We start from the raw sequence: 26,265 nt of genomic DNA, 5'->3' as shown, positions 1-26,265 counted from the left end.
GTTATTTGAATTTTTGGCTATTTAACAGGTGGATTTCCCAATCAGGAATCGGTTAGCAAACGGACACAGGGACGCTTTTACGAACCATTCAAAGGCTGCCTACAGGATATACAATTCGGAGCAGAGCCAACAGCCATTATAAGCGATTTCTCAGCATACCAAGGCGAAAATATTGGCTCTTGTGATTTGCACGGTGATGAGCCGATTGTAGTATAAATCGACAGATAAATAAAAAAATTAACATGAAATGAAAAAGAAATTAATATTAATAAGAACAAATTGTATAACCTAACATTCGTATATTATTGTGAATTACAATTAAATAATTGTGGACGAAATTTCAAGTAAAACTGAACCCAAGAAAAATTTCAAAAATTTAGATGTTAAGCTTAAGTGTTAAGGGAGTTTATATTTGCAAGAGCCTCCTTTGAAAACAGAAACCATTTTAAAACATATACAGTCGAGGCAAACGAAAAGAAACATAATTTTGTAAATTTTATAGAAATAACTGACTAAAAAAAAAAAGGAGAAAAAAAATTAACAAAAAGTTTAGACAAGTAAAAAAACAAAAAGAAAATGAAAATGAAAATAAAAAGATTGTGGTTTATCAATAAATCGAGAAAAAACACTAAAAAATATACTTGAATAAAAATTGTAGTTTAGGTTCTAAATCTAGCAAAAATACCAGATACTTCTCTTACGTACATAAGTGATATTTAATGTGGAATAATGGTAAAATAAAATTATAAATGATAAATGAAAGTAAAGACATGCTCCTTAACTAAAAGACATTTCTTATTCAAATATACTATATAGTATGTGTAATATTGTTTTGTTGAGCCAATGTTTTTGTTATGCAAATGTGTGTTATATATTTATATCTCTATATACCTTATTGTGTTCTCTAATCAAAACTTCTCTATGCTGCCCTCTAAACGAAAAAATTAACAATTTTCTGCCATTATAATTTTTTATTAAATATTTTTGAAATTTAGTTAGATTTAATATTTTGTTTAACAACAACAAAAAACAAATACTCAAATTGAAGCCATTTAGTTGCCTTGTAGTAAGTTAGTTATATAACTCGTGCTCTGATTTATGGTTTTCGTCAAGAATCTATTCAGCAACTTTGACTCTACGTATAAAAAATATGGAAACAAAATTATACAATACAAATAATTATTCTTATAAAACTGAAATCAAGTAGTAAGCGAAACAGCAAAATAAAAAAGAAACAAAAAATATATATATACATATATACAATACTTTATTATACAACTAAAAGGAAAGGAAAAAAACAACAGCAATGTAACCCAAATTACATTTAGTATGTAATAATTATTTCGAGTTATAATTTGAACAAATAAAAACAAAAATAGAATGAGTTAATATTTTGCGTCTTTATTCTGCTTTTGATCGGACTGTACGCTGATGCAGCCAACTTGCCAGCGTTGCCGGATGACAAAATTATTCCATTTTCATTAGAAGGCATCCTCATTTAAAAAAGATCCAGCGAATCGACTCTCCACTCGGCGTTTCTATTGCTTTTTCGCGATTACAGATTCTACTTCGTCTTGCGCGTGAATTTCATTAGCTGTAAATACCCGCATAATCGATATATATATACATGATCTTACCCAACTCAGTGAAACAGTTGTGCGCATTCATGCCACTCACGGATGACGATTCCATGGATATCAAATTGTGTAATGCTGCAAATTCCTGTGCTTCAGTATTGCTTATCACACGATTCTCTTCCATATCCGCTTTATTTCCGGCAAAAACAATCACCAAGTGAGGTGAGAGCTTTCATATTCAATAATATGCATGTATATTAATATTTATATTTGGATTAATCCACTCATTCACATCGCTATTCGTGGAACATACCTTTTCTCTTAGTTCAATTATCCATTTCATTGCATCTTCGAAACTATCGCACCTCTGAATATCGTAAATAATAATAGCTCCTCTACAGAGTTTGTAATACATGTATAATAGATCCTTGAAACTAAATAGAGTTTTTCAAAATCCTTTTTGAAATACTTTAAATGTATGTGTGTTAAATACCGTTTCTGCCCTGAAGTATCCCATATCTTTATCTTATTATCTCTCCTCCACTCTTTCTCTCGCACTCTCTCTCGCTCCACAGAAAGCTGTGGTTTCATGATAAGTAAGCATATAATATATGTGTAGGAATTTATAGAAACATTACAATTATATTTCGTTACTGCTTTTATAGATTTTCTCATTTATCAATACTAAACACCGAGTTGCATTCCTTTACCTTCTAAAAATATGTAATATGTAAAAAAAGGAAGCCAATATGATCAATGGTATATATATATTTTAATTATTTATTTTATTTTTTTTCATTTGACATCTGTTATGTTTCATAAGATAACCCATATCAGATATTATTATTTTTGTCCAATCCGTTTTTAAAATTTGATTTCATCAGCTGAAAAGCAATTATCGGACTAATGCCATATCTGAAGTTAAAAATCTCATGAATATTTTCGCCTGTTTTAGCCGATGTCTCCATGAATATATAGCCATTATCTCCAGCATATTTGCTCATCTCGGCTGAATCAACGTACATATTATCCCGCAAATCTATTTTATTAGCGGCTATGGCTATGACCAAAGTTGGGGCCAACTGAAGCAGTTGTTACATATAGAATATATGTACATATATGTATTTGGATCCCTAAATATAGTATTTTTCGTACAAACCTTTTCGCGTAATTCCTGAATCCACATTTTGCTGCAAATATAACTATACCGATCCTGAACATTATAGACAATCAGCGCGGCATGAGCATCGCTATAAAACATATGAGCCAGACTGTGCCAGCTGATCCTATATATATGTACATTTATGTATACACATTCATATCTACAACTAATACCTACCGTTCCTCGCCCGCCACTTCCCAGGTATCAAATTTGAGGACTTTATCCAGGTATAAGCTGGAAAACGATGCAACTATTGTTCTTTCCGGTACCTTTACAGTTTTTCCGTTGATAAAATAGGAAACCAGAGAGGATTTACCCACCTCTGCAGTGCCCAATATTACCAATTTGTAGCGTTTAATCAACCAGGCTACTGCCTCTCTATGTTTAGCCTGCGGTACGCCCTTTTTCAAGCACAACTGCACTTTAGGTTTTGGCATTTTGGCAATTGCTAAACTACATAATAGTATTTCTTTTTTGTTCTAGATATTTTTTTTTAGATTCTTCACGAAGCTAGTTCAATTTTCACTTTAATAAATATTTTTATACAACAAAAAATAATAACACTATTCAAATGGATGCTCAATTCTATAAATGAACGGAACCAGGAAGTGTTAAATAAAAAATTTTTTAAATCAATTTGAATTCTATTTTACAAATGATTTTCAGCTAAATTCCATAAAATGTTATTTCGATTTTTATATATGTATATATATATACGATTTTTATTATAAATTTTTAATTTTTAAATACATACATACAACATAAAAATTATAAATTGGAAAAAAATACACACAGCTGTTTAGGCGTCGCTTCTTTTCTCGCTGATTCATGTTTTCTTTTTTGCTTGGTTGATCGCTGATTGATATATGTATATATATACATATATAGATGTATATATATACATCATGTACATCTATATATAGTAAGTAGATTTGAAATCAAATACGATTTGTGAACCGAGATAAACAAATTGAGAACTTAGTTTTTTTTAGCAAGCTTTCTATTTGCTTTTTTTTTCATGCTTCAACTTGATCGGCTTTAGACTTCATTTTATATGTTGCATAAGAGGGTTTACGATAATTGATTTGTATCTTATTTAGTTTTAGATATAGCATTAAATCTTTGATTGTTGCTAGAGTGTGAAATAATAGTAGAAAAATGTAGAATATAGCTAAACAAAAATGGAACCAAAAAAAATATAACTATGAATAATTTCTTTCGATTTGTTTTGTATTTTTTAATTCTTTTTTTTTTTTTTTTTTTTTTAGATTTTCATTAGATTTGTTTTCTTTTGTTTGTTTTGCTTTTTTTATACGTGTATATATATAATTTATATAAATTGCAACTATCACACGTGTCCAACGCAGCTGGAGAGCCGGATAGACACACACATTGCCACAGATCGAGGACGAGCGATTTTTCTCTACTACGGATCTGATCTGAACTGAACCAAAACTGAACTGATCTTTCGGTTTATCATTATCTTCGTTATATATATATTTTTATGTATATATATATATATGGTTTTCTCTTATTTGGAACGCTGCTGAGAACAACTGCAACTGGAATTTTGTCGGCTTTCGTAAGATACACGAAAATATTTCTTTCTGCTATTTTCGTTTTCATTTTTTTACAATGCAAATTTTTGTTAAACATTTCTACGACACGACGTGAACTTGAATCCGCTTTCATTAATGCTTACGTTAAATTGTATTTAGAATGCGTCTATACGCATTTGTTTGAGATGAAATCGAAGTGAGAGCTCTCTAAATGGCGGCTATGAACTATGGGGCCAGATATAGTAAAAATATTGTTTTAAGAGCGCTTCTATCGCTTGGTGTTAACGGGGCTATGTGTTGTTGTTTATTTCCTTTTATTTAAACTAACTTTTCCTTTTATATTTTGTTTGTTGTTTGTTTGTTTGTTTTCATTTAATTTAATTTATAATTAATATTATCTTTATGTGTTTCATCATCATCCTCATCCTCATTATCAACATCATCAATCATGAAAATTAAATTGTTTGCCCCTATGAGCCCGCATTAGTTTTAAATTTTAAATAATATTTTTATTTATAATTATCAGCATAAACTTTTCAAATCTCTCGTTGGAAATTTCATTTTCTGCAATGACAAAAAGCAACCAATTTAAAATTGAAATTCTATACGATCCAATTAATTTCGCTGATGGGCGCACACAACACACACCTACAAAGGGACATCACTTGCAACAGTTGTTCGTCGTTTGAGTTGATTCGTTTCCATTTGGCTTTATAACAGTTCCTGGATTGTTGTCATTCTTGGGTAATTTCTTGGCTGTACAACATATGATAGATATTATTAATAATATTATTTGCATTCAATTAATATATGATTCATTACTTACCAATTGCCAAGAAGATATCATTGACATTCATGCCCGTCTTCGCTGACGTTTCCATAAACAACAAACCATTCTCTTCTGCATATTGCTTCGCTTCATCGAACTCCACCACGCGAATGTTCGATAAGTCCGCCTTATTGCCAGCCAGCGCAATGACAATGTTCGGTGAGGCCTACAAAAATAAAATAAATATTATTTGTATAGTAAATAATAAAATTAATAAAATCAATATGCTTTAAATGTTCCGAGAGTTCATAACATGAACAGTTTCACCTTAAGCTTTAAAATTACTTTCAATTATCTTTGCTGACCATTTGTAAAGCAGCGTTTGAATCCTATAGGTATGAGTTAAAATCCTTATCATAAAATCCCTTTTACTCAAACTAGTAAATATTTTCTTTCAATGTTATGCTTTTTTCGGTATTTTTTGCTCAGCTAACTATTTAAGTTCGTCTATGTGTAAGTTTATTGTCAATAGCTTTACAGATATCCTCAAATTTATTACAAATTGGATATCAAGCACTTTATTATGGACTTTATTCTTGGAAAGATAGTGCACTGCCCATAATTTCGTAATGTATGCAATGAGCCGTAAACAATGGCGGAAACAATAGAGTTCAATGCACAGCAGAAAGCTTCAATTCATTAAATATATATATATACATATGCATATACATACAAATATAATTCCAATTGTGTTTTCGATCATATTCTGTGTGTATTTCGCTTCTGCTCGCATTTAGCTCGATCACTCAAAAGAAGAAATCAAATGCCGTATTTACTCACTTGTTTATGCAGTTCCTTGACCCAGGTTTTTGCACGCTGAAAACTGTCCTGATTTTGTATGTCATAGACAACGATGGCGGCCTGCGCACCTCTATAATACATGGGAGCTAAGCTGTGATACCTGCAAAAAGAGAAAATAATTTAGACTAATGTTTTAAATTAAATAAACTAATACATATTTTTATATATTTCTAATGGCTTTAATTTTGCGCGCCAGCCTCATAAATAATATAAGCACTTTGACGCTAGGGTGAACAATAATGTTAGGTGAGGCATTAATATTTAATTTAATGGTTACAATAACATTGAATAATTAGCATTCACATAAGGCAACCTTAACAGCTAAACCATTATCATTTACCATCATTTACGTAGAGGCGTTAACGTGTACAGCAATATCAATGTTAATGTTAACATTTATGTTTACAAGAACATTAAAGTCTTGAATTTCGAATGAAAACTGAAATGATGTAAATGCTGATATTAACATGATACTAACAGTTAGGGGTACATTAACATTGAAGCATTACATTCCACATATACATTGAAGATAAAATTATTGTCTATGTTAATATTCTGGATTATTTAAGCATTAGAACATTAATATTCACATGGTAACATAAAAATGAATGTTAACTATGATCATTATAGGAATGACATAAATGTGTATAAGATTATTCATATTAATTTTAACAATTTAACATGACAATTAATATTAGCATTAAACATAACATGTATTTATTTTTAGACTTACCGTTCCTGACCGGCTGTATCCCAGATCTCGAACTTCACCACTGTATCCTCTATGCAAATAGTTTGTGTTAGAAAGGCCGCACCTATCGTGCTCTCCTGATATTCATGGAACTGGCCCTTAACAAAGCGCAGCACCAGGGACGATTTGCCAACGGCCGATTCGCCAAGTAGCACCAATTTGAATTGGCAACTTTTATTCTGCGAGGTGCCATTGGGACGTTGTGCGGCTCCAGAGCTGGAGCCCCCGCTGCGTGGTGTTGTTGCCATTATTTTTCTGTTACTGTGGTTGATGTTATAATTGCGCTTAAAACGTAGGAATAAGCCTTTTGATGCGAGATTTGTTCCGGACGGTCAAAAAAGATTCAATTTTCTCTCAATCTCTCACTCTGGCCAGATCTCTCTCCCTCTCTCTCTCTCTCTATATATATATATTTATATATGTATATATCTATACCTTGCTCTCTCTTTGTCTCTGTCTGCCTGTGTGTGTATATATAATCTAGAAAAGAGAATAAATATTAATGTTTGTGAGAATTTCGCGGCTGCTGATAAATAATAAAATAATGCTGTCAACGTCATTGGCCGTGCGGCGCCTTTTAGTATTTGCATCCGCGCTAATCGAAATCAATTAAACATATTCTCTTATTCTATATAGAGAGTGCTTATCGATGAACTGAAGGGGAAGAATATAAATCAGAAACGCCCCATTAACACAATCGAAATATGAATATTTCGAAAAAGCATCAAATGAAAGATAATAAAATAAGCAATCAATAATTTAAATATGGAACATTTTATACAACACTTAAAGCTGCTGTAATTAAAATTAAAGAGCTTTTCAAGCAGAAGCTTACTAATACAAAGGCTCTTCAAACAAGGCCGACTGAAGGCCGAAAGCTTATCTACAATCAGATATGACCGCATATTTTATATGATGTACACAGCGTATGAATAACTGAAATATAAAATATGCATTTCATAAAGTTTTTGGGGATATACTATATATTACATACATACATATAGTATATGCTAATTGAACGACAAATTTCAATGTCAAGAATTCGTGTGGAGGATAAATACTTGCGTGTCAACAACAAAAATAAACACAAATAAAGAAACACACACATACATTCAGTTAATTGCGAATTGCGCTAATCACAACTACAACAACAACAACAACAACAACAACAACATGAGCAAAGAGCAACTAGGGGAACAACTAAAAATACTTCAAACACGCGCAACACAATAGGCGAAACCTTAAAAATGTTTAGGCGCAATTATTGTTCTCATGCCTGTGCCAATTTTTTTTTAAGAAATAAATACAAAAGTTTTAAGACTTTACTCATCTGGTTACAAAATTGTTTTTTTTTTTTTCAACTTCACTAAAACAGAAACTCAGACAAATGTAAATTGTTATCAGTTAAATGTCTATCTTATCTGAATTACTCATAGTATAGTCAACAAATTTGCTCACTTTGGCTACTACAGAAATAATACAAAATAAAATTATACAAATATGCGCGTCCATAAAATACAGTAAAAGTCTGTAAAGTAATGGCTAACAGTGTTACCGAAACAGTAATTTGGATTAGCACTGCTGTAATTTACATAAATGTCAAATATGTTAGCTAACATAAATAGAGCATGTGGATTTGCATTCTCACCAGAGCAGAAAATTCCCCTGTATTACATTATGCCGTAAAGCACACATTGATAACACGAGAGAAGCTCTATATTAAAGTCGAGGAAATCAAAAATTTGCTTGCTATGAATCATATTTTTTGTAATACCGCAATAAGAACTTCTCTGGAAAAGTTATGTTTAATTCAAGCTAAATCAAAGCGCAACGAAACACGCGTTTACATTTCGACTCTACAATTAATTAACAGTATAATGCTAAACTGTACAGAGAAATCTCGGCTGGAAGAGTGACAAGAGAGGAAACAGATTTGGAAGTGAGATTGATAGCCACGGATCTCGTGTTGATGAGAACAGGCTGAAAGTGGATATGTTAAGGAGAGAGAGAGAGAAAGAGAAGCAGCAGCAGCTGTGGGTGCGGGTACCAGAACAAGCCAGGCATTGCTTGACTACACGACAAAAGAGCGCGACAAAAATCAATGCAAAAATTAAAATTACGTATGTATAAAGGGGGCAGCGGATATGCGGGTAAACGGGCAGGCAGAGGCAATGCAAGGCAGAGAAAGTGAAATGCGGCGCATTTCTCTATTGTTGTATTATTAAATTAAGAGTCAAAGCAATATTACAGCAACGATGCAGGCAGACAGCATCAACGTGAACGCAAATCGAGTAAAAACTTGATGCACCAACATTTTTTTACGTTGTCTATTGTTTGCTGTGTGTGTGAGACCCGTTTGAGGTTTTGGCGCTTTAGAGCAAAGTGCAAATACACACAAACACACACATACACGAGTAAACATCAAGTTGTCAAGCACGACTTACACACACAATTTACTCACACTCGCAAATACATATGCCAAATGTATGAATGCGAGTGTCGCTATTCTTTTTATTTTACTCTCTCATTCTCTCTCACTTGCTGGAAGTATAAATTTTCACTTGTTTTTGTATTTCTGTTTGTCGTAACGTCGCGACGTTGCATTTTATCTGAATTGTATTAGAGATACATTATTGAAGTCTCCCTTGTGGCAAAACTTGCTTCAGATTTTAATTAATCACAAGATCACATGCTTTTAAAAAGCAGACATCTTAAATATAATGAACAATATTGATAAATGCTTTTGCAAACACGACTGGTAATTCCAACAGCTGGCCTCACCGCACACAATTATGAATCTTAAAGGACGTAGTTTTGATCGTGCCGAACGGAGGAAATATGAAAGCATTCAACGCCGAGCAGAAAACAAAAGCAGCGCGCAACCCTTCAAGGAAAATTCAATAAAATATAAAACAACGGTATAGCGACAAGTCCGGAAATTACCGTAGGCAACACTAGAGAACAGCTGACGATGCGTCATTCACACAGAAAACGAAACGGCTGACACACACACGCACACAGGCATAACACAAGTGAGAGCAAGTGGCAAAGGGAAAAAGCAAAAGAGAGCGCTCTCCATACAATTGGAGCCATTGACATGAAAAAGTTGCTTATTAAGAATCTGCGATAAATGGAATTTGCAGTTTATGTTGTTAAATTTTAATTTATGATTCTATTCTATTATTATTTGTTATAGTGCAGATACCAACTCCGAATGTATACGTACATATTTAAATAACTACTACGAGTACAAACTCAAGTCAACAAGTGTAATAATTGAAATTTGATGAAGGAAAGATAAAACTCCATAGGCTCATTTTCAAACACGTCGATGTCATTTTTGTTCATTTCAACGGCCTCAGCAGTAATGACAACGCATTAAAAAGGCGGATACAAAAACAAAGGAAATAAAATATGCGATTTTGTTTACATTAAGCCACAGAGTGCTTCACAATTTTGCTCTTGCCCAGGGTGGAAATATCAGAGGAAGGCCTCATGAAGCGGGGGCGTTGAAGCTGGCATGACGATAAGCAACGATTGTAGATAAATCCGTAAACACACACAAACAAACAAATATTCACACACACACATACATACGCATGCACACATTCGTAGAATGAGCTCCACATTCTAAGACGCAAAAAGCGAATGAACAAAGAAGCAGGTGGACAGGGCTAAGAACTGCAAAGCTTAGCAGACTGATTACTAGACTGTGGCTTTCTTCACTTTCCCGCACCTGTAATTGTATTATTCACAGTTATATTGCCCTTTGGTTATCATACAGAAAAACAAACGCACATTTATTGCGCTATATGTGGCCACTGTGCGCTGCATTTAAGCATCAATACTTGTGAGAGAACTCGTTCTGTCTTGCTTACTCACATGCTTTCGCATGCAACGCACCCAATTTCAGGGACAGCTATCGCACTCGCTCATTCAGGTTCGCAGAGCAGCAGTATTTGCCTGTATCAGTGTGTATGTGCCCGTGTGTGTGTTTTGTGGGGCGAATTGATTGCTGCTCGCACTCTCTTTCTCTCTCTTGCTACTGAGCGCCAGCTATCGATGACGATTGTAATGGTGGACATGAAAAATTTTACACAACTTTCTTAATTAAAGGAAAAACAAAAGCGCCCTTTTCACATGCACTTCTATGCTCTCACTTTTTGTTACGCACTTTAATTGTAAAAACAACGTTTTGTACACTTTACTGCTGCAACTCACTCTTTGTTTGTGTTTGACTGTGATTTACGATTTCTTATTTGCGTTTTCGAACGTAGCACAGCCACGGAAACTTGGAAACAAACGCACGCAGAAAGAGATAGACAGCGACTGACTCTGTCCCCACGACTCTCCACAGTTTCAGATCTTGTTTTTATCAATTTCGTAGCGCTGCACGTATTGTGAGACGTGACTTGCACTATTTCCGTCGGCCCTTTAGTTTTGGGTGTAGTCCGCGAATATTATTGCTTTTACCACTCTGTTTTTTTGCAAATATTGCCTGGATTATTGCTGAACTTGAATCCACTTACAATTTTTATTAGTGATGTAAGAAAACATCGGATAGTCAATGTATATTTTGGCGATATTGATTGATGGTGATTCGATGTATCTTTATCGTGACTTTCGATTGAAAGTAACCGATTTCCATAAAAACTATACAATTTTCGCTATTTTACAAATTAAATTAAAATTTTGAAATTATTCATATTTAAGGAGTATATCAGTCAAAGATAAATCTCTGCATTTTTCCAATCACAATTAAACTCATAATTTAATTGGAGACTTTATATTTGTGCTGTAAAATTCAATACAAAATATTTGTTCTATTCGATTGTCTCATTTTTGATTATTGGGCTATCGAAATTAATAATAATCAATATCGACATACGTTCCAAGTTTTTATTCATCATTTTAGTCTACATTTATAATGGGGGCTTAAAATTCTATAATACAAAATTCATGAGACAAGCATGTGGTCCACCTATTATATTCGTTCTTATTTAAAATGTCCATCTATCGATAAAGTACTTCCTTCACGTTTTACGTGGCGTTTGATCACCGTGCATTGATTTGATGCACTAACCAGAGTGTTTGATGTCATATTTGACCAATTACGACAAAGCTTGCAAATTATATAGCAATGTCGGTATTTTCGGTATTTTTGCTAAATATGGCCACATTATCATTTTGAGTATTTTGTGAATGGCAGTAAATGGTAATAACATTGCGAGGCGAGAAGTGAAAACGTTAATCGAGAGTCCGAAGAAGTAGGATTTGATTAAATAATTTAAGCTCAACGCCAAAAGTGCGACCGAACATCCGTGCAAACGTATTAAATAGTGATCAGCAGCAATACATAGACACTGCACGTCTTGTTGCGAAGACCCTTGCTCACGCACACACACGTAGCCATTGACATTTGTGATCTGTGCTCCGCGCCTCCTTTGGTCGTACACTCAAACACACACACACACGTACACTGCGGTCTCCCTGCGTTTCGTCGTAGTTTTCACAGCTGCAACGCAAATTCGAAAAAGGAGTTTGCAAATTTGCATCAAGTGTCCCGGAAAAGCGCAATCAAAGCGCACTGTGCTAAATAATCGGATAAAAGGTGTGCAAATTATTGATTTTGCTTTGACTTAAACAATTTTCATATTAAATTCTGTGTATATTTTTCCACTCGCCTTATTGCAATTTCAATTAAATTCATTTTCCACAAGCTGTTGCATACCAGATAGCTGTGTAAGTTAGGTAAAAAGAAAAATGTAGTTATTTTTTTACTAATCCTGACTGCACTTGCACGTGGCGCTGTGTGCCTGTCTAGGCGTGCCCTTCGCATACACACACTGCATACATCTAACTGGCCCGGAATTTTCCTTTGCCTTGCCTTGCCGCGCCACACACCAGCAACAGCAGCAACAACAGCTCTTTAGACAAGACGGAAAAACGGAAACGTAAAGCGAGAACTTTCATTTCGTGATCTGTAAAAAATGATTGTTAGGACTGAAGCATAAACTGATGAATAACTTAAGTAAATGAATTAATTTTGCTGCTGACTGATCCAGCCAAATCGACGCAGACAATTTGAGCAGTACAGTGATTACTCACAAAAGCGAACGATTATGCTCGAGACAGTCCATTTTATTAAGTGCGTTAAGAGAATTTGTTTTACCTATTTCTGGAGCACATGAAATAGTTGAGCTGTAGAGTGAAAACTCTTAACGTGGCCGTTGTTCTTCTTGAGTTGGCCAATCTCAATTAATTTTTCCATTTGTGATTTACTTAAATTGACTTTATTTAGTCTTTAAACTTGTTTGCTCTATGAAAGTGTTATGTTAGGCCTAGAGCTGAGAACAAATTTTTTTTTTTTTTTTTTTGACAAATTGAGAAAAACAAATAAGTTTAAAATTCTTAGCCAGGTCTATTAAAGCAATTGAAACTACTTTTTATACTGTCAAAATGTCAAATTTTCTTTGATTATGTCATCGATAAGTTATGAGATATCGATGCTTAAGCTTCATTTTTAAATAGGTTACAGATCCTGTTAGATCTTAACACTTGAACTAGCTTCCTCTTTACATTGGTTTTTTAACCTTAACTCTTGAACCAATCTTAACTCTTGAAATGACAAGCAGGATCCGGGATGGGAGGCTTTACTGTACTAAACTTATATTTTAACGTATATTATAGTTTTTATGTGTATCAGTTATCTTGCAATCCAATGATATCTTTTGATGTTATAGTACTCCAAGATGAACTTTAATGCTTATATCTGATAAATAATAAAAAAAAAACTATATTTTATAATTATTATAAGCATAACTCGCCTTACAAGCTTTCATATTTATAGATAGATAGATATAGATATGAATATATAATTTATTTAATTTAATAGTACACAAAAAATATTTACATATATACATATTCATCAAAATTCACTTTAACTTCACTCACAATTTTTGTTTTCCCCCAATTTCTATCTCCTTCAGATGGAACTGTTGCGACAGCCACGTTTAGCTGCACGGAGGCCAACGAACTAAGCAACAGCTGGGTGAGCCGTTGGGGGCGGTCATGAGAAGCATGTTCCGTCCGATCAAGAAGATTTTTACGTACATACAGAAAAATGCCAGCAATGGAACCATGTTCGGCAGCACAAACAGCGTGAATGCCGACGATGAAGCCACCAGCAGCAGCTGCAGCGGCAGAGGCGGAGGTGGGGGCGAAGGAGTCGGCGGCGGTGGAGATAGAATGGAACAGCCAAAGGAGCTGGTGTTGGAGGAGCAGCTGCAGTTGTCAGCATTGGATGGAGGGACGAGCCAACAGCTCGAGGATGAGGACATTGAGCGTCAAATAAAAACATCAATTATCGATGCCAGCAAAGTGCATGCGGCCAAGTCGAAAATTGTGCTGCCGCTGCAGCTGCAGTTGGACGATGAGCTGGCGGACTTTGCGCACGAGCCGGTGTCCCTGATAGTGGAGGAGGAGGATGATATGGAGGAGCAGTATCTGGAGCTCGAAAACTTTCCCAACAATGAGATTATTGTGCTGAGCGACAGCGAGCTCAATTCATCGCTCACCTCGGACAACATATCCGAGGATCCGCTGGCAATAGATGACTTTACGCAACCATTGCTGCGCGAGGATGACAACGAGGTGGAGCTGGAGGTGGAGGAGGAAGCGGAGACTAGCGGTAATTTACTGTGGCTCAAGCTGGACACGCCAGCGCCAGTCGGCAGCAATGTGAACAACATCAACAGCAGCAGCGGCCTCGTCGTCGGAACTTTGCCCAGCTGCAGCAGCAATGGAACAACGGCTGTAATCCAGCCAACCACAAAGACCAAAGAAGAGGAGCTGCGCAGCGACGGTGGCTCCGATTCGGGACTGGGCAGCGAGAACGATCGGCACAACACAACAAACGCCACATCAACAGCAACAACAACTTCAGTTAACGGCTCGCAGAAGCCGCTGCGCTCGAATCTGAAGCGGCGACTGGACGACGATGCCATGGAGCTGGCCTTGGTGCCAGACATGAACAGCAGCAGCAGCAGCAACAGCAACTGCTGTTCGAGCACACAGAAGCGCTCGAAGCGTTGCATCAACTTTGATAGCGTTAAGGTCTACTATTTTCCCCGGCAGCAGGGCTTCAGCTGTGTGCCCACAGCCGGTGGCTGTACGCTGGGCATGGGCGCCCGGCACATTGCTTTCAAGACGATGACCCTGGCGGAGCACGCGGCGGAGTTGAGGCGTGCGCATCGCAGCCAGAATCAGGAGCAACAGCAGCAGCTGCAAACGCGCGGCTCCAGCAGCGATGACAGCGAGGAGTCCGAGGAGGATTATCTGAGCGAGGGCAGCAGCTCCGATGCAGACGATGGCTCCAACGGATTCCTGCAGCCGGTGACGCCCAAGCAACGACGGGCGCTGCTCAAAGCGGCCGGCGTGCGAAAGATCGATGCCAGCGAGAAAATCGACTGCAAGGATATACGGAATTCGCGCGAGGTGTGCGGCTGTTCGTGTCGCGAATTCTGTGACCCCGAGACGTGCGCCTGCAGCCAGGCGGGCATCAAGTGCCAAGTGGATCGAGCGATGTTCCCGTGCGGCTGTACGCGCGAGGCCTGCGGCAACACCGTGGGACGCGTCGAGTTCAATCCTACCCGCGTGCGCACCCACTATATACACACCGTCATGCGGCTGGACATGGAGCAGCGCCAGAGCCAGGGCCCGCCGACGTCAACTGGCAATGGCGGTCTAACTGTCTATGGCAGCAGCAGCAGCAGCGCCTCCGGCAGCAGCAGCAGTGCTGGCATCGTTTCACCCGCTGCTGCTGCTGCCGCCGCCGCTTCGCACTGCTATTTCATGCAGCCGCAGTCCAACTACAGCTCCGGCTATGCCTCGCCAGCTTACACGCCCGAGTCGAGCTACTACCAGACGCAGCAGCAGACGCCGGGTCAGTCGACAGCCTCGCCTGGAGCCACAGTCAATGGCAGCAGCAGCAGCAGCAGTGGCGCGGCGCAGCAGTCGAGCTATGCTGCCGGCTATCCGCAGCTGGACAGCCTTGATGCGAGCCTCTTTACGAGCGGCAGCAATGCCACGCCCTCGTATGGTGAGCTGTTAACGCCCACCTATCATCCGACCGTCAGCTATGGCAGCACACAGGTGAGTGCGAAGATGATTCACTGAGTGGATGGCAGAGTTTTATAAGAGATTAATTCGCTTGCAGCTCAACTCCTACAATGCCTATCAACAGACGACGACCTTGTCGGGCGGCATTGTTTCGCCCGGGGCGTACAGCTCCTGCGCGGTGCCGTCTGTGCCGCCCTTTGGTAATGCCACCACCACCGCCTCGAATGCCACGCAATATCAGCACGCAAATGTGCTGGAAACCACCGCCGCTGCCGCCATGAGCACCAGCAGCAGCCTAGCCATCACGGCTAGCAGCTGTGCCACGGGCCTGGGCCGGCACACGGGCAGCGTTCCGGTGGACTTTATCAATTTGAATGCGCCCGTTAACAGCTCATCACGCATTTCGCAGATCAATGATCTATTGCAGCACAATCGTAATACCACCGCCGCTTTGGTCGCTGTCTCCGAGGGCTATACCACTGTGCGCAGCAGCAGCAGCAGCAGCAACAACAACAACAACAACAACAACAACAGCCGGGGTAACAGCAACACCACCAACAACAGCAACAGCACCATTAGCATCGACATCGATTCAATTGATACGCCGCCCATTGTGGAGGAGGCTTCGCAGCGGAGCTGTATGACATTCGAGGAGCTGCCACCGCCGCTGATCAATCCCACGCCCATCGTTGCCGTTGTGGAGCAACAGCCGCAGGCGCAGCAGCAGCAGCACAAGCAGTTGATCGCTGTGCCCACAACGCCGCAGCCGCGCCAACCGCTGGAATCCAGCATTGCGATCGAATCCTGCAACAGCAATTGAAACAGGATTTGCCCAGAAACTGTGGATAGTTTTTATAGCAATTTTACACAGCAGAAGACTTAATTATATTTAAGTGGCAGCGTCTAAATCAAAATGCGTGTTTAGGATTTATCAACATAATGTTTGTTTCGGGCCACCATCGTCCCAACGTGCCGCCCGCCTTCCTTCGTCTCTGACGTAACCAAAACTTCAGCTGGCAGCTAGAAATCATCCGTTATGCATGATATGCATAATGTCCGGCTCGCCTTGTATAAAATCAGTTTTAATTGTTACAACTCTAATTAGTCTTAAGTAAAAATTGTAATTTAGTCACTTCGTTGCTTAGGTTTGGAAAGTATGTATTTTTTTCTCTCTCGTCGCCTTACCCCAACAACAAATAACAATTAATATATATGTAGATATATATATAAATATATTTTGTATTCCGCTCGAGCAGAAAATGACCTGCAACCACTTCCTTCCGCATGTCTAGCGTTGTTTCAACGAATTTAATCCAGCTGGGCCTTGAACAATTCAATGTATCAAATAAAAGTGCTTTGCTTTTAATCAATTGAACTTTCAATTTAATTGTCACTGAACTAACCTATTGCTTTGCATTTACATTTGAAAACTAAATTCGTAAATTAATTTTCAATCTCTGTAAAATCTTATTTTTTTTTTTTTAATTCTTCTGTTCATAAGTATTTCTTTAGCTTTTAAGTTCCCGATTTGACCTTAGCTGATTAGCATTAATGAACCAACGGCGACAACAACAACAAATACACATTAGACATGAATTCGTAATATTTATGTATGTGCAGCATAACAAAAATTAAAAAAAACTTTAATAGAAAAGCAGAAAGTAAAACAAGAAAACAAAACTTCAAAATGAACCTAAATAAAAAGTAAAAAGTAAAAAAAGTAATTGCAATTATTTAAATAAAATATTGAATACAAAATATATGATATGATTGTACTTTTATCTAAGTGAGCTGAAATAGGGCGGGTTTTATTAATTTCCAAGTGGGCGTGGCAAACGGTTATATCATCTAGATTATGTATATTATCTATAAACTAGTCAATTTGGGAACCTTTAAGGGCTACAGACTTGAAACTTGAAATGAACAAGCTATAATGCGGCCTTTCACTGAAACAGGTTTATTTTCTTTTATTAGGGAAATTATACTGACTTTAGTGACTTTGAAAACTTTACAAGCTATAACTCTGTTGAATTTCTAAACAAAAATTTATCCTCTCTGAAAGATTATTTAAACTTATGTTGATAGACGATTTCGCACTAATAGGAATCCAGATTTAATGTACTTAAATGGAGAAGTCATAAAAATTAATTTTAATTTAATTAATTTAAATACAAATAAAATATTTTATATCCGAACATTAAATTAGGAGTTACATGAGTAGTAAAGGCTTTCCTAATCAAATAATTTTTTTTTCAAGGATTCTGAAGTACCTTCTAAATTGTCTCTAGGTATTTTCGACTTTAATGCTGGCTAGTAATATTATATTGCATATTATTTATTTAAAAGTTCTTTATAGTTATTGTTATTATATATTCTCATGAATTTAGCTTAAGATGGCTTCTTTTCATTATAATTTATCATTATAATATAATTTGATAGGCTATCTTGAATTATTCACTTCTTTAGATTCTGATACCTTATCTGATTGTAGGTTTTTAATCGCCTTGAGACTTGTATATAAATATGCATAAATAATTGTTTTGTTTTTTTTTTTCACATTATTGTAATGTTTATTTATTTATAATTTTTATCCATACATTTAATTGTTAATATGTTGGGTCTAATTTGCAATAAATTTATCATAACAGTATATATATTCATATATAGATGTATATTTTTTTAAATTTATATAAATGCATTTTCATCATTCAAATCTCTCTAGGCATCCCTCCCGAGCACATTATCATAGTTAACTCCAATTTGACTGCGTATCTGATCCGCAATGGCAATCACCTCCAAGCTATCAGCATGTGTGTACTTGGGACTCTCTAGCAGACGCTTCTCGATGCAGCGACGCACTTCCTCCGCCTCGTAGCGCAGTCCACACGAATTCGTATAGTGAAAATCAAATTTGGCTCTGGGCAGTGGCCAGGATTCGGGCGCATGATTGGCTAGCGTCAGCTGGGTGGGACACCAATAGTTGGAGAGCTGGAAAAGTGAGTTATAAAAGTGTTATAATCAAAGCTATTATACAAAAGTAGGACAGTATATTTCAAGCAGGTATTGAGAACTTTAAGAAAATCGAATTAAAAAGCAAGTATAAAAAAAAATAATTATCCAGGTTATGTGAGTAGAGAAAAGCTTTGTAGATTTGTAAAAAAAAAAAAAAAAAAAAAACTTTTTAGAATATGCTGAGAAATTCGTGCACAATCTCACGACTTTAGCCGTTTAGTGTTAACACTACATTAGTTCTCATTGGGTTGGGAAGGTCATAGCTGTTTGTGCGATAAGCTTACCTTAATCTCGCCTTTGGTGCCCACGATGATAGCATCGTTCTCCAGATTCTCCAGGCCTGTAATGAGCGCAATCAGACGCCGATTATCGCCATAGTCTAATATGAATTCGGTTTGAACGTCGACGCGTTCCGCATTCAGCTGAGTGCCGCTGGGAATGATCTTGACGGGCGCCGAGCCAAAGACGAACTGGCCCAGCTGCAGCGCATAGATGCCAATGTCCAGGGTAATGGAGCCGCCGAGGGCGCGGCTGGCCAGGCGCTCCACATTGGCCAAACGGAAGCCGTGCTGCAGCTTCACTAGCTTCACCTCGCCAATGGCATCGCCAAGGAGCAGCTCGCGCAGCCGCTCATAGCTGGGAAAGCAGCGACTCCACATGCCTGCCAGAACAGTTAACTATCAATTGGCAATCTCGATAATTTCCTTGATTCACTCACCTTCCATTAGGAATACGCCTCGTTGCTCGGCCAATTTGTAGAGCTCCTGAGCCTGTTCTAGGCCCAGGCACAGCGGTGTCTCGCAGAGCACATGCTTGCCCCGGATGAGCATCAGCCGCACCACAGCATAGTGAAAGGGATTCAAGGTGCCCACATACACCACATCCACCTCCTTGTCCAACGAGAGCGCCTCGAAGCCATCGTAGTGCCTCGGGATTTGATTGCGCTGCGCAAACTCCTGGGCACGCGAGCCCTCGACGTCGGCAACGGCCAACACTGCGTGGCGCGAATTCGGAATCGTGCCCAGAGCAGTGACGAAGTCTTGGGTGATTCGTCCAGCTGCTGCAATGCCCCAATTCAGGCTTTGACTTTGCATTATAAACAGTCGAGATATATATTCTAGATATATGCATATGTCTATAATTCCGTGTGTTGTCGACTCGCCACTGTTGACATAACTGCCGGAGCGGATCGGACGCGATGTGCGCCAAATGCGCCAAGTGCGCGTCCTTATCAGACCAAAACATCTGCATTCACTGCATTTGCACTTTTTCATTACATTCTCTGCTGATAACAGAGAATAACACGAGCCGCTAGCTCACAGTGCTCTATAGTAGATATACCTTAGACATACTCTCATATACACACGTTTATATATACATACATATATGTATGTATATATCGCCATGTTCCCTTTGATTATATTCCGAGATATGTGAGCTTTCTCGTTGGAGGAAAAGCCTTTTGAATACTAGAAATCCTTTGAGTTCGATATAGGTATATATGATAATATATATATATATGTATGTATATGTTTATTCCTATTTCTTATTTCTTTTTATAAATACAAATATAAGTTGCAATGGAAAATCTAATAATGTAAAGCTTAGACTTTATTCGAGCTCCTGATAAAAGGATAAACCAATTGTAAAGTTAAATAAAATACAATAAAATAATATCAATAAAAAAAGCTAACAAATTAAAAAATATGATTTGAAAAAATTAAAATTAAAAAAAAAATATAACTTTTATAAAATATTAAAAAAAGTAGATATATAACAAAATTAATCTTTATGCTCTATATTATAATAATTTTTTAATTTTTATGTATATATATTTTATATAGAAATTTTTCTTTTTTTTTATAAAAACTTTATTTTTTTTTAGTTTTAAATTTGGTAAAGCCATTTCTACATTTATTTATTTGTAACTTCTTTATAGCTGATGAAGCTTGTTCATATTTGACATAGATTTGCCCCAAGGTTTCCAATATCACGCATTCTAATAACTCTTGTCACATGTCCAACAAATATTCAGCCTTATCAGTCTCTTTTATATACAGACGAGCCTTCTTTTTAAGGTACTGATTAAAATTTTGATGATCTCACGTATTACTAAATGAATTGCTTCTGAGTTTTAACGGTCATTAAAGGTCACAAGACATTTGAACCGTAACTAGTTTTTAAAGCTCTATAAATGTTTCTCAATTATTTTACATAATTTTCATTTCTATTGCCTTAGATATACATGTATGTTTAATTTATATGGTTCGGGAAAAAACTTAAATGTTTGTCAAACATTTTAAAGCGTCGGACAAACTAAGATTTCTGAAGAAATACTTGTTCCGTTATCCAATTTTATGAACTTATATTATATATTTAATATTATAATGCAAGAGTAAAATAATAAGAAGCATTAAATATAATCTATATAATGTAAGGCAAATTTGGTGACTATACTTTTTATGTATGAGTATAAAAACAATACTGACTTTTGCAGACTTCTAAAAACTTATACTGACTTCTCTAGATTTATATAATTTATACATTATATATTTAGTCTAGAGAAGTCAATTTATATATTACTGCATATAAACTCTATAGTTTCTATAGTTTCTATAGTATGTCTATACAATGTTTTGTCTCTCTATATTATATGTATATGTACCATATTTTTTCAATATGGTATTTCTCACATACACAGTTATATATTATATGAATAAATAGTAAAGCATATATATATTTTGAGCTCTCTTATATATATTCTACTTATAAATATTCAATTTCAGGCTGTAATCGTGACTGAATTTACAAGTGCTAGCCTATAGCTTGACCCAAACAAAGTCAAAGCCAGGGAGAATCGGGTTACTGGGAATATTTACCATATAGTAGACCACTTATCACTAAAATAAAATAATAATTTAGAGTACTTTAGCTGAACTAAATGACTTGGCATAGATTGTAATTGAAAATTTTCGATGATGATTAGATAAGTCATGAGATCTAACTAACATAGCATACATTTATTTGATATGAATTGAAATAAGAAATCAAATATACGTTTTTTACTTTAAAAAATCTTGCAATTATTTATTTTCTCTTTTTATTAGTATTTACAAATATATTTTAATATTATATATTATGCTTATTTATTGCTCATCGTATTTATTAAGCACACCGATCTGTTTCCGAATCGTATCCTCGATCTGGGCAAATAGCAAGCTGTCCGCATAGCTGACAGTCTTGTTCTCCAGCTCGCCGGCGAGTATGGATTGACGCACTGCCTCCGCCTCGTAGCGCATGGCCTCTGAGTTGGCATAGTTGGTCGCATGCTTGCCCTTGGGCGGCAGCCACTCCTTCTCCGATCCATCGATGTCGATCAGCTTGTTTGGCGTCCAGAAGTCGATCAGCTGGAACGAGGAAATCAATTAATCGATATACAAATAGAAACACAACAGAAATAGAATTCTGACGTCACAGAGCTTCGATCAGTTGACGGCAGCGTGAAAAATGTCTAATCAATGTGTATATTGCTCTCTCAGAAAATGTCATTGTCTTACCGTTACTTGTCCTTTGGTGCCCTTGATGATGGCCTTGTTGTCCAGCTTATCGCGCGATGAGATGCGCATGCGTGCCGTACGCCCGCCGCTGTAGGTGAGCGTGGCGCTGACATCGTCATCGATGCCCTCGGCATTGGTGTGGCCAGTTGATTCGATTTTCTGCGGCGGCTCCTGGAAGGCCCACTGCGATACTTGTATGGTATAGATGCCCAGATCATAAACGACGCCGCCACCCAGCTCCCGCTTTCTGCAAGGAACAGAACAAATTAGCTCCAAGCAATTACAGCTGTCCAGCCACCGCTTACTGCAAACGATCCACATTGGCCAAGGGAAAACCAAAGTTAACCTGCACATCCTTGATTTCACCCAGAGCTCCGGTGTCAATGAGCTGACGCACATGCTGATAGGAGGGAAAGAAGCGTGACCAGACAGCTTCCATGAAGAAGCGTTTGTTCGCCTTGGCAGAGGCTAGAATGCCCTCCACCTGTTTCCTGTTCATGGCCAGCGGCTTCTCGCAAAGCACATGCTTGCCATGGTTCAGCATCAGCAGGGAGACCTCATAGTGCTGTGGATTCAGCACGCCAATATAGACCACATCTAGACGTATGTGGACATTAGTCAAGAGTTATAAATCTCAATGGAACTCAACACCTACCTACATCTTTGCTCTTGGCCAGCTCCTCGTAACTGCCCAGGGCCGTGGGTATTCCGTGCTTCTTAGCAAACTCTGCGGCTCGCTCCTGGGCGCGTGCAGCCACAGCCACCACCTGGTGGTCGCTGGCGGGCAGCGTACTAAGCGCAATGACAAAGTCCTCGCTTATCTTGCCAGCGGATGCGATGCCCCAGCGAATCAATTTGCCCGATGACATGTTTAACGGTTGTCCAAACACCTGCGATTGAACTCAAAGTGAGAACTGCTGTTAGTTATATATGAAAAAGTTGACGCCGGTAATGCATACCAGGTGTGCTATCAGCTATGGGGAGAGAAAGAGAGAGAGAGGGACAGAAAGAAAGAGGGGCAGAGGGAGATGGAAAGAGAAGGTGAGAGTATGTACTTTTCGATAAGGCTCAATGGTGCACTTCAGCATTTATCTGAATGCCCTTTACAGAGGGTAAATAATAAATATTTTAATATTCATGTTTTTGTAAGCTAAAATTTTAAGACTTTTTATATAAAAAAAAATAAAAAATTATAAAAATAAAATAAAATAAAATAAAATATTTACAAATGTATATTAGTTATAGTTAATGTTTATTATAAATATTATAAATATAATATTAAAAAATATATTTAAATAATTTTAAAAAAAAACTTAATATTCATATATTTATTTACATGTATATGTTTATAAGTTTTAAATATTTCCTGAGGTTCACAATACTTTAGAAGCAAAATGATTGAAGTATTCGTTCAATTCTATACTCTATAATACAAAAGCTTTTGCCAGTAGATTAACATTTTTATGAAATTATCACTAATTAATCAGCTGCTCAATAATTCTATACAAATCGCATTATTTACTTAGCCAGCCCCTGTATTAATATAGTACTTATGTATATTATCTATTCCATATACATACATATATACATACGTGAACAGGAGAAGTCATGTACATACACTGTTAAAAGACACAGTAGGTTGCGCAAAGAGCAGTCCCGTTACTTTTAATGTTAACTAACAGCTCTCTTGTGACGTCACATTATCAGATTTCGCTATGTTATCCCGGCTGAAACTTGGAAGGCATTTCAGCAGAGATCGACTAAGTCGTCGAAAACAACCAAAATTAACTATATATAAAAAATTTCAATAGTAAATACCTTAAAAATGGTCAATCACTAATTTTATTACCATACAATAAAGAAATTAAGTATATAATGGAATGAACTGGGAGGCCTCTCGAGTGCAGCAAAAATGGCCAATAAGTCAGCAGGAATAGTTGATGGACATAGTTAACTGGGTTTTCGCCATCAGTATTGTTTATTTATGCCAATTTACCTACACATTTAAATATAGTACACGTTGAAGCTGCATCAATAAAGGTGCTGCTCACCCCTGCTGTCATGTCAGAAACATCCGGTAGAATGAACTAATATTTGTGTATTAATTGCCAAGTCGTAAACTTGTATGATTATAAGTATTGAAACCTAAGCAAACACATAATCCTCCTGAATCAGCTCTTAAAACTTAGACAGAAGCTAACAATGCTGCGTATCATCTATGGCCATCGGATTTGTAATATAAAGAATGAAATTAGTACGTATGATTATGCGGATTGATGGGAAATGCATAATACTTAGTAGTAACTTCTTAGCTTTACAAATTCAAGCCTTAGATAGTAAGGTTAAGTCCATTATATGCAAGAGTAAAAGTGGTCAAGGGATTGCATGATCAATAACTGCTTAGAAAACAATTTAGAGTATAAAAATTAGCAAAAACCTTTATATTTTCCGATTCGTGAATCTATATAGAACATGTGATTAGCCGCCCAACTCGTTTTATTTAGTCTACTAGTTTTAAGACAAATAACAGTGTCAAAGTTGCTTGATTTTCATACAAATTCAAACGCGCGCCCACCATTTTCTGAAATAATGACGTCACGCTGTCAAATCAGCTGTTCGCTTTGCATAACCTACTATCACTCAATCGTGATGTACATAGTGATTATTCTGTTAATGTACATTTATTTACATATGTACATACATATACCTACAGAACACTTTTGAGTCTTTAACAGTACCTGCAGAGACCGCGAGAGACAGAGAGAAAAACACACATACACATTTACTATTACACATTACAGCATGTCTGTTGTAGAAGCTCTTTTGCTTTGAGGAAAAATCAAATGCAACAAGTGGCATCGCAGCCATATTTTATAAAATTATTGCTAATGCGCGTATTTGCACCGACAATGTGTGCGCATGTTATTCTCTCACTTTATATTTCGAGTTCCTATTACTTTATATAGAGCGGCTACGTAAATACCGGCTAAGTTTACATGTATATAGAAACATATTGACACACCTTTCTCAGCAAATCAGAATATTCTATTGAAATAAATTATGACGGTTTTGTGTTAGTCAACCGTACACTGGTGATAGAGCATTAGAACTATTTCCAAAAAATAATAAAAACTTTCAGCAGTATTTCTATAACAAATAGACAACTATTAAAAGCTTACTTTAACAGCTGTTATCACTGTTAAATTGTTCTATCGTGAGAGATTACAAAAAAATAATGTTAATTGTCAATTATTGACACAGGAAAATTATTTTATTGTGATCAACATCAGTTTTATCTATACTAAGAAATAAAAATAATAATAATAATAAAACAAAAAATAAACAAATCGAAAATAAAAAATGAGAATGAAATAACCGCCAATTAAAAGCTTGCCATTCACAAGTAAACGTTTCGCCAAATTGAACGAAAGAGCACAACCAGGGCTAATCATTAAACGAGCGAGTCTGAAACGCCGCAGCCCTGGTGTAGGTACTGTGCGCGTTGCAAGTAAATTTTTGACTGCCTTATTTTCTGAACTATTCTGCCAACTGTGCGAACAAATAGCATAGTTGCTGTGCCGCAGTTTGCATTGCGCAACATATAAACGTCTCATCAGAGCGCTGTGCCGTGCTGAAACGCGATTGTAAACATGTCCGAACGCTCCAAAGGTGACGTGTCGTCGTCGTCGCGCGTCAACAACAATGCAAATCGAATTGTTAAAAATCCACTGCTCAGCGCCTCCGTGACGGGTCTCAGCTATGATGACTTTCCCAATAAGCCGCTCCTGTTGCCAGCGGCACCGCCTGTGGTGCACCATGCACCACCCGCACAGCCAGCTAACGCTCTCATCGCTGGCATTCTCAAACGCGGTAAGTGTGTCAGACAAAAAGAGAGAG

The 26,265-nt window shown here is 37.1% G+C and overlaps 6 protein-coding genes across 9 annotated transcripts in view; 3 read left to right on the top strand and 3 right to left on the bottom strand.

Moving 5' to 3' along the window:
* The window catches only part of LOC6576082 (protein eyes shut), a 70,386-nt gene extending 69,836 nt beyond the window's left edge, over positions 1 to 550 (top strand). For both annotated transcript variants that reach the window (XM_032728412.2, XM_002002049.4), the window contains exon 14: positions 29 to 550. In XM_032728412.2, the coding sequence (XP_032584303.1) occupies positions 29 to 216 (188 nt within the window). In that variant the 3' untranslated portion in view covers positions 217 to 550. The remainder of the gene's footprint in view (positions 1 to 28) is intronic.
* Positions 551 to 4,785: 4,235 nt separating this feature from the next.
* Positions 4,786 to 11,207, bottom strand: LOC6576081 (ras-related protein Rab-5B). The gene is made up of 6 exons (XM_015164963.3): positions 10,901 to 11,207; positions 6,662 to 7,159; positions 5,908 to 6,028; positions 5,125 to 5,293; positions 4,947 to 5,054; positions 4,786 to 4,862 (listed from the first exon to the last, which is right to left on the bottom strand). The coding sequence occupies exons 2-5, from the start codon at positions 6,925 to 6,927 to the stop codon at positions 4,960 to 4,962; spliced, it is 651 nt and encodes a 216-aa protein (XP_015020449.1). The 5' UTR covers positions 6,928 to 7,159; positions 10,901 to 11,207; the 3' UTR covers positions 4,786 to 4,862; positions 4,947 to 4,959.
* Positions 11,208 to 11,616: 409 nt separating this feature from the next.
* Positions 11,617 to 17,165, top strand: LOC6576080. The gene is made up of 3 exons (XM_002002047.4): positions 11,617 to 12,290; positions 13,669 to 15,832; positions 15,897 to 17,165. The coding sequence occupies exons 2-3, from the start codon at positions 13,751 to 13,753 to the stop codon at positions 16,617 to 16,619; spliced, it is 2,805 nt and encodes a 934-aa protein (XP_002002083.2). The 5' UTR covers positions 11,617 to 12,290; positions 13,669 to 13,750; the 3' UTR covers positions 16,620 to 17,165.
* Positions 17,166 to 18,451: 1,286 nt separating this feature from the next.
* Positions 18,452 to 20,000, bottom strand: LOC6576079 (trans-1,2-dihydrobenzene-1,2-diol dehydrogenase). Its single transcript, XM_002002046.4, has 3 exons — positions 19,530 to 20,000; positions 19,096 to 19,472; positions 18,452 to 18,787 (listed from the first exon to the last, which is right to left on the bottom strand). The coding sequence occupies exons 1-3, from the start codon at positions 19,903 to 19,905 to the stop codon at positions 18,518 to 18,520; spliced, it is 1,023 nt and encodes a 340-aa protein (XP_002002082.3). The 5' UTR covers positions 19,906 to 20,000; the 3' UTR covers positions 18,452 to 18,517.
* Positions 20,001 to 21,910: 1,910 nt separating this feature from the next.
* Positions 21,911 to 25,466, bottom strand: LOC6576078 (trans-1,2-dihydrobenzene-1,2-diol dehydrogenase). Of its 2 annotated transcripts, none has more exons than XM_002002045.4 (5): positions 25,391 to 25,466; positions 23,024 to 23,258; positions 22,674 to 22,965; positions 22,369 to 22,615; positions 21,911 to 22,218 (listed from the first exon to the last, which is right to left on the bottom strand). In XM_002002045.4, exons 2-5 carry the CDS (start codon positions 23,235 to 23,237, stop codon positions 21,958 to 21,960), a joined length of 1,014 nt encoding a protein of 337 aa, XP_002002081.1. In that variant the 5' UTR covers positions 23,238 to 23,258; positions 25,391 to 25,466; the 3' UTR covers positions 21,911 to 21,957. The 2 variants fall into 2 exon arrangements, with proteins under 2 accessions (XP_002002081.1, XP_032584927.2); XM_032729036.2 differs by lacking the exon at positions 25,391 to 25,466 and adding an exon at positions 23,961 to 23,993.
* Positions 25,467 to 25,823: 357 nt separating this feature from the next.
* LOC6576076 (proline-rich protein 36) overlaps positions 25,824 to 26,265 on the top strand; it is a 29,632-nt gene continuing 29,190 nt past the window's right edge. Inside the window, exon 1 of one of the 2 annotated variants that reach the window (XM_032728449.2) lies at positions 25,824 to 26,238. In XM_032728449.2, the coding sequence (XP_032584340.2) occupies positions 26,019 to 26,238 (220 nt within the window). In that variant the 5' untranslated portion in view covers positions 25,824 to 26,018. The remainder of the gene's footprint in view (positions 26,239 to 26,265) is intronic. The other variant, XM_032728450.2, reaches the window with a different exon arrangement.

This window comes from Drosophila mojavensis, unplaced genomic scaffold (assembly GCF_018153725.1).
Source record: "Drosophila mojavensis isolate 15081-1352.22 unplaced genomic scaffold, ASM1815372v1 contig_36, whole genome shotgun sequence".
Taxonomy (NCBI): domain Eukaryota; kingdom Metazoa; phylum Arthropoda; class Insecta; order Diptera; family Drosophilidae; genus Drosophila; species Drosophila mojavensis.
The sequence above is the reverse complement of the archived record's forward strand: the minus strand, read 5'-3'. Positions and strand labels throughout refer to the sequence as shown.